Consider the following 13,446-nt stretch of genomic DNA (forward strand, 5'->3'; position numbering starts at 1 on the left):
TGTGTGTGTGTGTGTGTGTGTGTGTGTGTGTGTGTGTGTGTTTTCAGAAGGAAGGCCTGGAGGTGTTTAGGGTGGATCTATTGGATGGGAATGGAAGTTCGAATGACTAGAGCCTTCTTGTGTACCTAGCAATGCTCCAGGTGTCTGAGGGTGAGCTATTACAGAGTATTCTGCATACCTAAACTGTAAAAATGATTCTACCCCGTAGTAAAAATATATTTGATTTCCAAGTTGTAATAGCGTCACAATGGCTTACTATGTAAAGGCCACACTTGCAGCTATGCTAGGAAAACTGGTTAATATATTTGAGTGGAGATATCAATGAAATACAACAGAAGAAATAGTACTATTATAATTAATATTAATTAATATTAATTATCATAATTAATATTAATTAATATTAATTATTGACTTTATTTTATGTGTATTAGTTATTTACCTACACCTCTGCATATCACAGTGCTATTGGATACCAGAAGAGGGTGTCAGATTCTCTGCAACTGGAGTTACAGATGGTTGTAAGCCACCATGTGGCTCTGAACCCAGGGACTCTGCAAGAGCAGCAAATGCTCCAAAGTGCTGAGCCATCTCTGCCGTCCCAGAAGAAAACCGATGTTTTAGATTGGGTATGGAAGAATTACAGAAGCGGGAGGTTTGGACCTGGTTTTCAAACATGGAAGGAAAATGGAAAGCACAAAATGTTGTGGATTGAATTATGGATTGTACAAGTTAGATAGCAGCTCGATTTTTTTTTAATTAATAATTTTTCTTTTAAAGTAAATATGATTTTAAACTAAGCATAATGAAAAGAATAAAAATATCACACTGGTTTGAATGGAGAGATTGAAGCAGGTTATCTGCTCGACTTGTTTTTCTTTGTTTGTTTGTTTCTTTCTTTCTTTCTTTTCTTTCTTTCTTTCTTTTTCTTTTTTTTCAACTCTTTCCTCCAGTGCAAAGTTACCTATTACACTAACACTGTTAATAATAGCGCCTTTTTGATTTTCAAAAGAATTATTTGTAACTATATTTCAAGTACTAACTCATATAGTCACAGTAAGTGTATTTCTCATCTCTCATCAAACCTTCTTTTTGGATCAGATGGGAACTTTTACATAGGTTCACAACTGATCAGAATGAAGAGAATAAGTGTCCCTTGAATGCTCAGCCCCAGTTTATATATCTGTAACACAACCATACAACTAAGGTTCATGGAGCATTGAAGAAAAGGGAAGAGAAGTAGAAGGATTGTAAGAGCCAGCAGACCAAGATGCCTGCTTCTAGATAGTGTCTTTTTTGACATGATAGGAAATATGAATCCCTGAATTTTTAAGAAAAAGGTATCTATAACAAGATTGGCATAATTAGATCATTATAGATAGGATAAAATTAAGGACATGGATAGGATGAAATTCCTAAGGTCCTGTCCCTATTGACTCTAGTGCTCAGTGGTAGCTGAGAGAGGGGAGAATTATTTTCCTCCACAGACACGCTCCCACATAGGTTGTCCCATGCCAGATGGTAAGCCTGAACACCACTAAATGTGTGCTCTCTCTCTCTCTCTCTCTCTCTCTATATATATATATATATATATATATATATATATATATATATATATGAAATATATATGAAATATTGAAATATATAGTATATATGTACATATATGTACATATATAGTTATCTTGCATAACAATAATTAAGAAGATGAGGTCATGAATTATGGAAGGAAGAGGGAGCATGTGCGGAGTTTGTGGGCTATGGGGGGACAGGAGTGATGTTGCTGTAGTATTCGTATATGTAGTTCTCAAAAATAAGAAAATCAATAACAAAAGTTACACATTGTTGCTCAAGTACTGTGCTCAAGGAATATGGTTTGAAATTCTGAGATTCCATGTGTTCTCTGTCTGCGCCTTTGTAGTAATGAGAGGCAAGAGTGATTCCACACAGCAGGAAGGAGGCTGAGCTGGAAGACACAGTGCCCATCTCTAGGTCCTGTCTAACTTGCTGAACATCATTTCTACCCATGGGAATATTGCTAATCTCTCAGGATTGCCTTCGGGTCTCCTTTTGCCATCATTCTTGATATCCTCTAACTGTGCATGGTGTTTCCTTTTAGGCATTTTCTGTCTCTTTTCCTACTTACTATAATGACCTTTGCATTACTACAGTTGGTATATTTCGCTGACTACTCAATAGACTTTGAAGGTAACAGTTGTTCATACTTGGCTTTCACATTCAGCAATGCCTAACAAATGTCTAATTCATAATAGACTACTGGCAAGTATTAAGCTAAATCCCTAATGTTGTATAAGTTATAAATAATAAAAAATAAATAAGGCAAATAATTTTACTATGTGCAAGCTTTATTGGCTGAGTATTATATTAAATGCCAAGGACAAGCAATGGCAACTTTTCATGGTTATAAAGGAAGACTTGCTGACCCCAGCTGGGCCATCACCCAACTGGGGACTGACGAGGGAGGGGATGTTCCTGAGCATCCCTGGAGGCACTAACTTTATGCTTCTCCTTTTGTTTTCAGTTGTCTGAGTTCACCTCTAAGCTTGTTCCAGCTATCGAGAATGCCTACAAGAATTCTGCTGGATCTGGAAGTGGAAAGGAACTGATGGTGTTAACCCAACCAATCCTGATTGAGACCTACACAGGGCTCATGTCCTTCATTGGAAATCGCAACAAACTTGGCTATTCCCTTGCTCGTGGGAGTATTGGCTTTTGAGATTCTTTGTTATAAAGTGTATCATCTATAGATAACCAATTTGCTTAAATTCACTACATTTTTGGGTTATTGTAGTTATTTTCAGATAATATTTAAAGGACTGACTTCAAAGTGTTTTAGGAAATCTAAAAGCTTGATTAGACTGGTAGACAATTTAGATCTCATATGAGAGAAACTGAATTTCCATCTATGATGCCATTTTCATTTCAATTTGCTAAAATGTTAACTTTCCCTCCCATCTACTGATACTTTCCTCATCTTTGTTTTTATTTCTGAAACCCTGTTTTACTCTCATTAGACTCCCACTGGCTCTGCTATTTTAGCTACTGTTTATGAGGGCTCTCCAATCCACAGTTCATTCTCAGAATCCCAAGATTCAGGCTCTTCCTTGTATCTGCAAGTCATCCCTATATCAGTGTTTCCAACTCCCGCCCCCTTGCCCTCAGCATTTTCCAAATCCAGATTTCTCTGTGGTGTATTTTTATAATCCGTTCCCCAAACTTGCCAGTTTTGGTTGATTTGAACTCTATGCCAAATGCATCCCATTATACTAGTACATGAATATGTTACATAGCATTATTATATCCAAGTTTAAAATACATTCTCCTAAGGCTAGAGGTATAAGTCATTAGCACAGAGCTTGCCCAACTTGCACAAAGTCTTGAATTTGATCCTTAGCACTGAAGAGAAAAAGGAAAAAAAATTACCCTACCTTCCTGAACTCCTTCCTTCACTCATAGTGTTGGGTCAAATCTTCCACTTTTACCACAGTCTCTTAATTAGGATTCCCCATGCCAAGGCTTTTTCAGTTAGTCATGTACTTTACTGTCAGTTCCTAAAGCACAGTTTGATCATAACATTCTACAGTTGGCAGCTTTGTTTTTCAAGTATTTTTCAACGACATACCCTCATCTAATGAAATCTTTTGTGGAATGTCAGTCTGGGAAACAGAAAAAGCAAGAGCACTGTGGCTGCTGGGGACATGGGTTGACTCCCTCTGGGGTTGTGTTTGTGATTTCAGAGGATTTTGATTGAGGGCATAATTTCAAAACATTTGTCTTTGTTTATTTCCTACCCACCTTTTCCCTTTCATGTCTTGTGTCCTCTTGACTTAGCTGTAACTTTGAACAACCCAGGACCGTGTGCCATTTCTTTTAGTTTCTTTCTTTTTAAAATTTTAATTCTTACATTTCTTTATCATAGAATCTCTGAATGGATACTATAAACATTCTTTTTTTTTCTAATTAGATATTTTCTTCATTTACATTTCAAATGCTATCCTCAAAGTCCCCTAAACCCTCCCCCTGCCCTGTTCCCCAACCCACCCACTCCTGCTTCCTGGCCCTGGCATTCCCCTGTACTAGGGCATATAATCTTCACAAGACCAAGGGTCTCTCCTTCCAATGATGACCAACTAGGCCATCTTCTGCTACATATGCAGCTAGAGGCTCTGGGATAAAAACTTACAGAAACGGTTTTATTGTTGCTGTTGTTGTTTGTTTGTTTGTTTTATTTTACCCACCTCCCCTGAGACTCAAAGTTGAAATGCTTACCTTGATGTTAAGGCTAAAAGTTATAGCTAATTCATTCTTCAGTGTTTTAGAAACCTTGATTCCTCAGAATCAAAGAATCAGGTACCATCTGTTATCAGTTTGGTACACACATTCAAAACCGGAATTTGAACAGCCTTGTTTTGTTCTCTTTGCTTCCATTACTATTTTGTTCCTTCCTCTGTCCCTCTTTGTCACACCTCCTTCTTCACCCTGCGATGGCAAACATTGTTCAAGTCCCTAAGGCAAGGAACTTCTATTGAGACCTTCTATTGAGAGGAAATGTTGAAATCCTTAGCTGCCCTGTCAACAGTAGTGGAATGAAAAGTCATTCAATACTTCTGGCAACACTTCTGAAGAAGGCGTTATTGGCCAATTATTTTAATATTGTTGCCTGAAACCCCCCATATGCCTCCAGGTAGTAGCATTTTCTGGCAGAAGCCTCTGAAATGTCTGGCTTGTTCTCTTGAGTTACTGTTTAAGGCTCTCCTTGATGACTAATTTCCTTGTGTATGTTTGTCCCTCTTGCAAAGCTCAGTCAGACATCCCTACACGACTTTCTATAGGACACAGTGTAGCATCCTCAGTGAAAGCTACTTGGAATGAAGCAGAGGAAGAGAGGTTCCTTAATCCCGAGGTCTAGTATCTGCTTCATATGTTCAAGAACAAGCATAGAGCTTCCATGCAAGCTTTCTGAGTTATCCATAAGAAAGAGCTCTCAGGAATTTGAGAGATTTGTTGTTGTTGTTGTTGTTTTTATTAGATATTTTCTTCATTTACATTTCAAATGCTATCCTGAAAGTCCCCTATACCACCCCCTGACCTGCTTCCCAACCTACCCACTCCCGCTTCCTGGCCCTGGCATTTCCCTCTACTGGGACCTAAGATCTTCCCAAGACCTAGGGCCTCTCCTCCCATTGATGGCAGACTAGGCCATCCTCTGCCACATATGCAACTAAATACATAGTTCTGGGGGGTACTGATTAGTTGATATTGTTGATCTTGAGAGATGTTTCTATGTAAGCATGAACATCTTTTCATTGTTAAATATCCAAAGACTGAAGAGCTACTTCTTGAAGTCTGGACCCTCAACTCACTTAATACATGGTTATTAGATTGCATGTACACTTCGAACAGCATTGGTGTAGTGCAATATCTGGAAAGTCAATATAAAAATTCTCTAAACAGTTGTTGCTAAACACTCAGATAATTAGATACCTGTTTTGAAAAGAACTTAAGCACTTATGCGATTTCCCATAAAATTACTTTAACTTTCCTGTTAGTTAATTTTCTAATATCCAATCTGAGGGCCGTTTATGCTCATTTCTCTAATGTGTAGCCTCTCTAATGTGTAAATGATGTCAAACCATCTCACTGACACGGAAAACATTAAGTTCCTGCCTATATAACAGGACTTCTGCCAGAGACTAATGGGGAGCCATCCAGAATAACTCAATTTAGTTCCCAACAGGAATTCTGCCCCGTGCAGCTACTATTATTTGATGCTTTGCACTCTCACTGGGCTCTTTGTTCCTGTGCTCAACTGACAACCTCAGACCCAGGGAGCCGTGTGTATGCCTGAATTTCTCCTTTCGTCATCTGGAATATTCCACTTGTGCCTCCCGAATGGAAATTCTCCATCTATTCTGAAACTAGACTGGATATATAAGAACCCTAAAACTCAAAACACATCCCCGTAAACCTGGTCTTTCTTATCTGGTCTTTATTTCATTCAGTTTTCCCTATACAAATTTGTAATGAGGTTTCCTTCCGAATCTGCTTGAATCCCCATAGCAGAAATCCTTACATTCTTCTGATACAGCTCGCATACGTCTCCTTCTCTTGTCTCAGAACAAGCAGTGCCTCTCTGCCAGCTCTTTCGTTTAGAAACATGCTGACTGGTGTAATATACTTTAACTTTTCATGCCAGGCTGTGAGGGCATTTGGAAACTGAAGTAAGGTTGCCACATTTCTTCGTTTATGAGGAAAGGCTGGTAATGGTCGGCTTGCCTTGCTTCCCTGTGGTTGGTTGAACTGTTTTGGTTGCTAGAATTCTGCCCATCCTTTAACATAGAAAAGAAAAGCTAGCTATGTCTTGGCTGCTTCCAGATCCTTTGCCCTGAGACTCAGTTTCATTGTCCCTTTGTTGAAACATTACTAAAGGTGCCAATTTACAGAGCCCCGGGGCTAAGGAAGGATAGAAACCTTCCAAACCAATGCTTTCATTTGCAGAACATGAAACAAGGGCTTAGAAACTTAAAAAAAAAAAAAAAAGCCAAAAAAGAAAGAAAAGAATAGAGAGAAAGAAAAGATAGTAAGTCCTTGACAATATTGGAATTAGACTATATTTTCCAGTTCCTATTTTTACCCCACTGTTCTCTTCCATATAGCACCTCTGTTCCCAGGGAAAAGGATTCATTGCAATCTTTGTATCACATAGCTGGGTTGGAGAGTGAGAATACAATAGGCCATAGTTGTTTAGGGGGGGATTTCCAGAAATTACCTTTATTTTCTTAAAGGCTAAGGTCACTCATGGAACACTCCGACTTCCTATCTGATCAAAATGCCCAAACAAAGCTACGGAAGCCAACCGAGCCAGCAGATGTTTTGTAAGGTAGTTTTACCTCTACCTGGCATTTCACAGGACAGCAGGGAGAGGGCAAAAGTATTAAATTTAGGCTTAAAAGCTCCTTCGAAATTCTTTGCACACAAGAGACCATGCTGGAGAAAAGAAGATGACTTATGCCAACGGGAAGAAAAAGAGAGGCTAATGCCTGTGGTTTTCAAAGGTTAAGAACAACAACAAAAAAACCCAACAGCCCAAGTATTTGCACAGGGATGAAATGCTCCCTGGCTTTTGGCCAACAATTATACAAGGGTTTGTGCCCACATCCTGTAGCTGTGGTTTAGGGACGCTGCTCATGAGTGACTTCTTATGCTCAGTGACAGGAAACTTTAGTCACTGATGTGTAAACTCACCTTTGGTCTGCACCTCCCACAATGAGCTCCAAACCCACTTTGGGGCCAAGCCTCCAGATTTCCTTGCTGATGCCATTCCCTGGAAGCTAAGGAAGAACTCCATTTGAAAGGTAATGCTGCTGGATCAATAGTTATTCTATCTGGTTTTCACGACCCAGTAAGCCACAAAGGAGAAGTATGGTATTGTCTGCTAGACCCTTTTAAGCCCTCAACTCCACAGCAAAGGGTAAGCCACATTTCATTTCAGGGATGCAGCTAAGGTGAAATGTGATGCCTTCAGCCACGAGGCTATTTCCCACCTCCATTTGATGCCTCTTCGGCTCTTACACTCACATCAAAGATTTCTTATCAAATATTTCAGAAGTCTCCATTATGTGACGCTGGGTGGAATGTGCAAAGTTGGATTAATTCATTTTAATCCATACACGATGCATCTTCATGTTGTATTATGTGTGTAGAAATGTGTTGAATTGAATTCTCCACACAGTCCAAGTTGTTGTGTGTCTTGTCCACAGTGCTATCTCAGGCAACTCAGAACTTCCTTTCCTTCCCATTTATGCCCTTTTCCCCCTTTGTGGAACACATGGAACTGTTTTGAAAGGGACCTTATGGATTACCTTGTTAGCCTGCTGCTTAGTTTAAGGAAGCAATTAAGCTTCTTAACCAGATATATTGCTTTTGTACTAATGTTTCTATGCCTATAATTCACCATACCCCTCATTTTCACTTCTGTTTTCTTTTTTCTTTTTTGTCTTCTTTTCTTTCTTCCTTTTCTTCCTCCTCCTTTTTTTGCTTCATCTTTTACTTCCTCCTCCTCCTCCTCCTCCTCCTCCTCCTCCTCTTCCTTCTCCTTGTTCTTTGTACATATTACTGAACACAGGTCTCCAAGTAGGGTCACCATCACGCACTCCACCACAGAATATTTTTAGCCCATCCTCTTTTCTAAAGCAATCAAATCTACCAGTAATAACCTATATCAAGATTATTTCTCTGATTATTGAACTGAAAACTTTTTCTTTGGAAATGTATTGAGACAGCACACTCACTCTACAGAGCCTTGGCAGATCTGGAGCTTATAGCAATCCTCCAGCCTCAGTGCCCTGAGTGATGAAATTATAGCCATAAGCTGACTTACCTGGTCTAGTACTCTCAGCAAAAGCTTTCTTCTTTTTTTTTATTTTCAGTCTTGAAGATAAAGCAGGAATGGTGAATCCATCCCAGAGCTTCCAACATAGGCAGACGGCGTCACCAAATCCTAATTAATCTCTATAAACAGTTCATTGAGGTGTCGTTGAAATTACAATTAGCTAATTGTATTCCATCAGCATCTTCCTCCCTGTATCTGAGGATTCAATTCAATCACAGCAGTTCTTTCTGTGGTCTTGTGTACAGAGAATAGCACATTGGGGCTATTCAAGAACGTTGGTATTCTCCCTCAGAAATGCGCTTCACATAGACTTAAGGAAGAATTCTCTGGATCTCTTTAGAGGATCTAGAGCAGCGGATTTCAACCTGTGAGCCATGAACCCTTTGGGGGTCTAATGTCCCTTTCATGTATGTGTATCACCTAAAACCATTAAAAAACACAGATAGTTACATTACAATTCATAACAGTAGCAAAGTTACAGTTATGAAGTAGCAACAAAAATAATTTCATGGTTTATAGTTGTGTCAAGTTGGCAAAAAAAACCCAAAACCCAAAAACCAACCAACCAAACAAACAAACCAAGATAGGGAAACAATTGAGTGAGAGAGCAAAAGAGCAAGAGAGCAAGAGCATCACATCACTAACTCCACCAGGTACTAGGAAATGCATAAATACAGTCAAGCAGCAAACACATACCCTGTGATCAGCAGATGCAGTTACCTAAAATGTAGTTGCATATTCTTATTCTGCAATGTTTCCAGACACCACAAATCAACTCCTAAAATATCCCCATACACACCCCTCAGTTTTCTATTGAAACTTTGTAGTTATTTGTGAATCTTTTTTTATATTGTATGAGTTATATTTTAACTTAATTTTTGGGACTTGATTTGGAGTATAAGTTTAGAGATGAGGCAGAACTACGTATTAGACTAGCTATGACTGTGTCTGCTGGTCACAGGGTGTGTTTGCAGCTTGGCTGGATTCTTGCATTTCCTAGTGCCCCGTGTAGTTGCTGATATAATTAATGCTCTTGATTTCTTCCCCACTTATTTTTTTTTTTTTTTTTTTTTTTTTTGCCAACTTGACACAATTTCGAGTCACCTAGGAAGAGTGTGACTCAGTTAAGGATTTACCCCCTTCAGATAGACCTGTAGGTAAATCTGTTGGGGTGTGTTCTTGATTAATGATTGAGGTGAAATACCTAGACCACTGTGGGTAGAGGCACTCTTGGCTGGTCCTCCTGGACTGTCTAAGAAAACAAGTTGACCAGCTAAACAAGCCATGAGAAGCAAGCCAATAAGCAGCCAGCATGCCTCCACGGTCTGCAGTTGAGTTCCTGCCTCCAGTTTCTTGCCTTGTAGTCTCTCAGTGATAGACAACTATGTGTAAGCTGAAATAAATGCTTTCCTCTGTCTAGTTGCTTTTGGTCAGAGTGTTTTATCACAGCAGCACACTAGAGCACCCCCACACATACACTCACACACACACATACACACACTCACATATACATACACAACGAAACACATATATACACATACTTACATACATACACTCACATTTATACACCTGCACATATACATATACACAAACACACACTCACATATACACACTCACACATATATCCACACTCACACACACACACACACACTCACATTCACACATATTCTCCATCTCGTTATTACTAATATCATTAGAAGCACTTGGCTTCTAGATTTTAGTAGAGGAAATAGTGTACTCTACTTTCCCATATTCTAGGCAATGAAGAACTTGATTATTTCTCTTCAAAAAGGCATCACAATGGCTCATTAATTGGGCCTGTTGTGTTGAAAGAAACAGCTGAGCAGGAAGCAGCAACTATTCTACCACATGTTTCCTAAAAGACACAGATACGAAGTATCGAAAAGTAACTCTATGAGACCAGTGATCTGGGCCATAGCTATATATATATATATATATATATATATATATATATATATATATATATATATATATATTCTAAGACTGTGACAGGTTGCTACATTGCATTGCGAAGAAAGAGCCATGATAACTATTGTTTCTTTTAGATTTTGGTTCCTTATTTGGGTCTACTGCTCCAATCCTAATGACCAAGCTAAAAAGGCTGCCACATTTGCATTGAGCCTGGACCAGGAGAAGGATCAGTATGGACCAGGAGTGAGCTCTAGCACTTATCATGCTTTCCCTGTATAGCTTTGTCTTTGAAGCTCAGTAGATTTAATGGTGCTTGAGGTATCAGTGGCAAACAGAGATGCTGCATAGAGCCTTGGGGCCCTTCCTCTACTCAAATCTCTGGATAGACCTGAGGACTTTAAATAGGCACATTCCATACAGCTAGGTAACTATTTTCCTTCAAGTAACAAATTTTACCTTGCTGTTGGACTCTGGTAGGGAGTGAGCCTTGAGGTTTATGTAGCCTAAGGTACTATGTTATACTAGATAGTCCCTAACCCCTTTAACTATAAAGTTGGGCAGCATCCATCGCCAGGTACATGAGCCATGTACTAGGTAATGCTTGGAGATCCAATGGGAACAAAAATGTTGCATTAACAAATATCCGGAGGGCTGCTGTTTGTATTCCTACTTCATGTTTGTCTCTCTTACAATCTAAGGTATGGCCCCACAGGAAGGTCCTGATGACCAAGGTTCTGAGAAGAAAAGCCATATACATGCTTCTGTAGCCTCACCCAAAAGTGGAAATATATAGCAATTATTTCTGTGGTGCCTAAAAATGGGTCAAAGGAAATTTCTAGTGGGCAAACAAGAGGGATGTCATTTCCATAATCTGCCTCAGGACCACTTTCTGTCTTACGAATGATGCAATGTGAGGGTGAGAATAGTGACTGGACCCCACTACAGACAAGCATAACTCAGAAAAACACCACCGTGTGACAAGTTCAAGCATAACTCTTGATTCTTCCAATTCTGTATCAGATTGTTACCTACCACAAATCATTTAATTTGAAACCTTATTTGTTATTGTTTAATTATTGAGACAATGTCTCACATAGAAGCATATACTGGTCTTCAGCTCACTGTGTAGCCTGTGATGGACTGGGATACATGACAATACTCCTGCTCAGTTTCCCAAATGCTGTGATCACAGGCATTTGATACCACATCAGTGTAAACAGGCATATTTTAAAAGATGTAAAAAGCACTTAGAACTTCATCAGACAAGCAGGGAGCAAAGCTCTAGGCTGGGATTATGGATGTAACTGCCTCAACGCTGCAAAATTGGCCCTCCACCAAAGTATTAGTTGTCTCTTCCATAGGCAGGAAGTTAGGTAATCAAGAAGCTTCCATTCCAAGAGAGGGCAGCAAGTTCACATCACCTAATATGGTGGAGAATGCCTCTATTACAATGTTTCTCTTGAGATACACCATGCCTGCCACAGTTACATAGATACCATGCTGTGAGTTCTGTTCTCTCGGAAATTCTCCTGGAGCAAGACCTGGGAAGGCCATTTCCATTCTTCCTCTCCAGAGAAGTTTCAATAGTTTATGGAGTACTTACACCTGGCAACACAGGAGGATCTTCACATTGTGAATGCCAAGGAATTCTCAATTAACAATCTTCTCCAATGTATAATGTGAATGCCAGCTCTATGAGCCAGACATGAGAAAATAAAGCACAAAAACCAAAAATAAAAGCAAACCAACTGATTAAAAACTTGACAATGAAGGTCTGGGACTTGGAAGAAGAGATTGGTTGAATTAGAACATAATTAGATACTGCATGTAGCCATAAGTAATCCGAGAGCTATAGAGTCAAACTTTTTAATTTTTGAAGGCGGAGGAGAAACACTGGAGCAGAGTAAGACCCATAGATTAAAATGCCCATTCTAGAGAACAGACAGCCTGACTTAATGCTAAGGATAACTCTTAAACTATTCTTGGTCCATAGATGGTGCACACCTACATTTGCTCACATCAAATATCCAGCAAATGTACTTTATGATGCTGATTTGTGGGTATTTCATAGCAAGGTCTTAGCCAATGCCTAATGTTTTGTGAAACCACTGCATTTTATGGTGTGGCTTTTACAAAACAGTGGCTTAGCCCGGGGCCTTCTCCTTGATTTGAGAAGGCATAACATTTTGTTTTCACAAAAGCTGGTTTTCAGAGACATTGTTAGAGCTGTGGCAGAGATACATAGTAACATTGGCATATGCCATCGCTTCAGACAGGAATAAATTAATCAGGATTGCCATGCAGGTCATGTCTAGAGAAAGTGCTAGTGGAGTGTGGAAGTTTTAAAACAGAGTCTAGTTAGCAGAAGCTTAAGTCTCACAAACAGGAAGAAGAACAGGGTCATCTGAAAGTTATTCTTCACAGAAAAGCTATTTGGAGAAGAAGAGAGGCTGAGGCACTTCAGGTCAACTACTCCATGGGAGTAAGCCACAATCCATAGAGACCAGCTGTCTGACTGTAGTGATTTTCTAGGTAGTAGATTAGTAGAAGTAGGCCATATAAAATGAAGGAGAACTTGAATGTTAAATGTATTATGTTCATTGTTTTATTGTAGTTTGGATGTTAACTACTCCCTTCCCCATGCTCATATGTGTGTGTTTAAATACACTATCCCTAGTGGCTAGGAATTTGAGGGTTCTGACTAGTAAAAGTGGGTCACTGGGGGAGAAGCCTCCAGGGATAGATTATCTCTGCATACTTTCTGTTTTGTGATTTGCCTTGTTATACTAACATTTTCAAGTTAGCAGTTCAAGTTGTTTGGAAAGAGTAACCCTCACTACTGTTGTGGATTTGGTTTAACATGTGCATTATGTTAATTGGGTTCTCAAAATTTCAGGAGAATCCTAATGTAAGATACTTAGTGTCCTTGCACCTAGTTGGTCTAGATTGGTAAATAAAGTCGTCAGTGATCAATAACTGGGGAGGGAGACAGAGGCAGAACTTTAGGATTCACAGGCAAGTGGATGGAGAGAGAAACAGGAGTTAGAACTACCATGGTGGGAAAGGAGAAGGTCCAGGCCTGAGAAATGCAGGACAGAGACACTGCC

At 39.4% G+C, this 13,446-nt stretch overlaps 1 protein-coding gene across 1 annotated transcript in view; it reads left to right on the top strand.

The window, feature by feature from the left end:
- The window catches only part of Tprg1 (tumor protein p63 regulated 1), a 132,106-nt gene extending 129,346 nt beyond the window's left edge, over positions 1-2,760 (top strand). The window contains exon 6 of the mRNA XM_021210079.1: positions 2,537-2,760. Coding sequence (XP_021065738.1) covers positions 2,537-2,731 — 195 coding nt within the window. The 3' untranslated portion in view covers positions 2,732-2,760. The remainder of the gene's footprint in view (positions 1-2,536) is intronic.
- Positions 2,761-13,446: the final 10,686 nt, after the last annotated feature.

This window comes from Mus pahari, chromosome 12, assembly GCF_900095145.1.
Source record: "Mus pahari chromosome 12, PAHARI_EIJ_v1.1, whole genome shotgun sequence".
Lineage (NCBI taxonomy): Eukaryota > Metazoa > Chordata > Mammalia > Rodentia > Muridae > Mus > Mus pahari.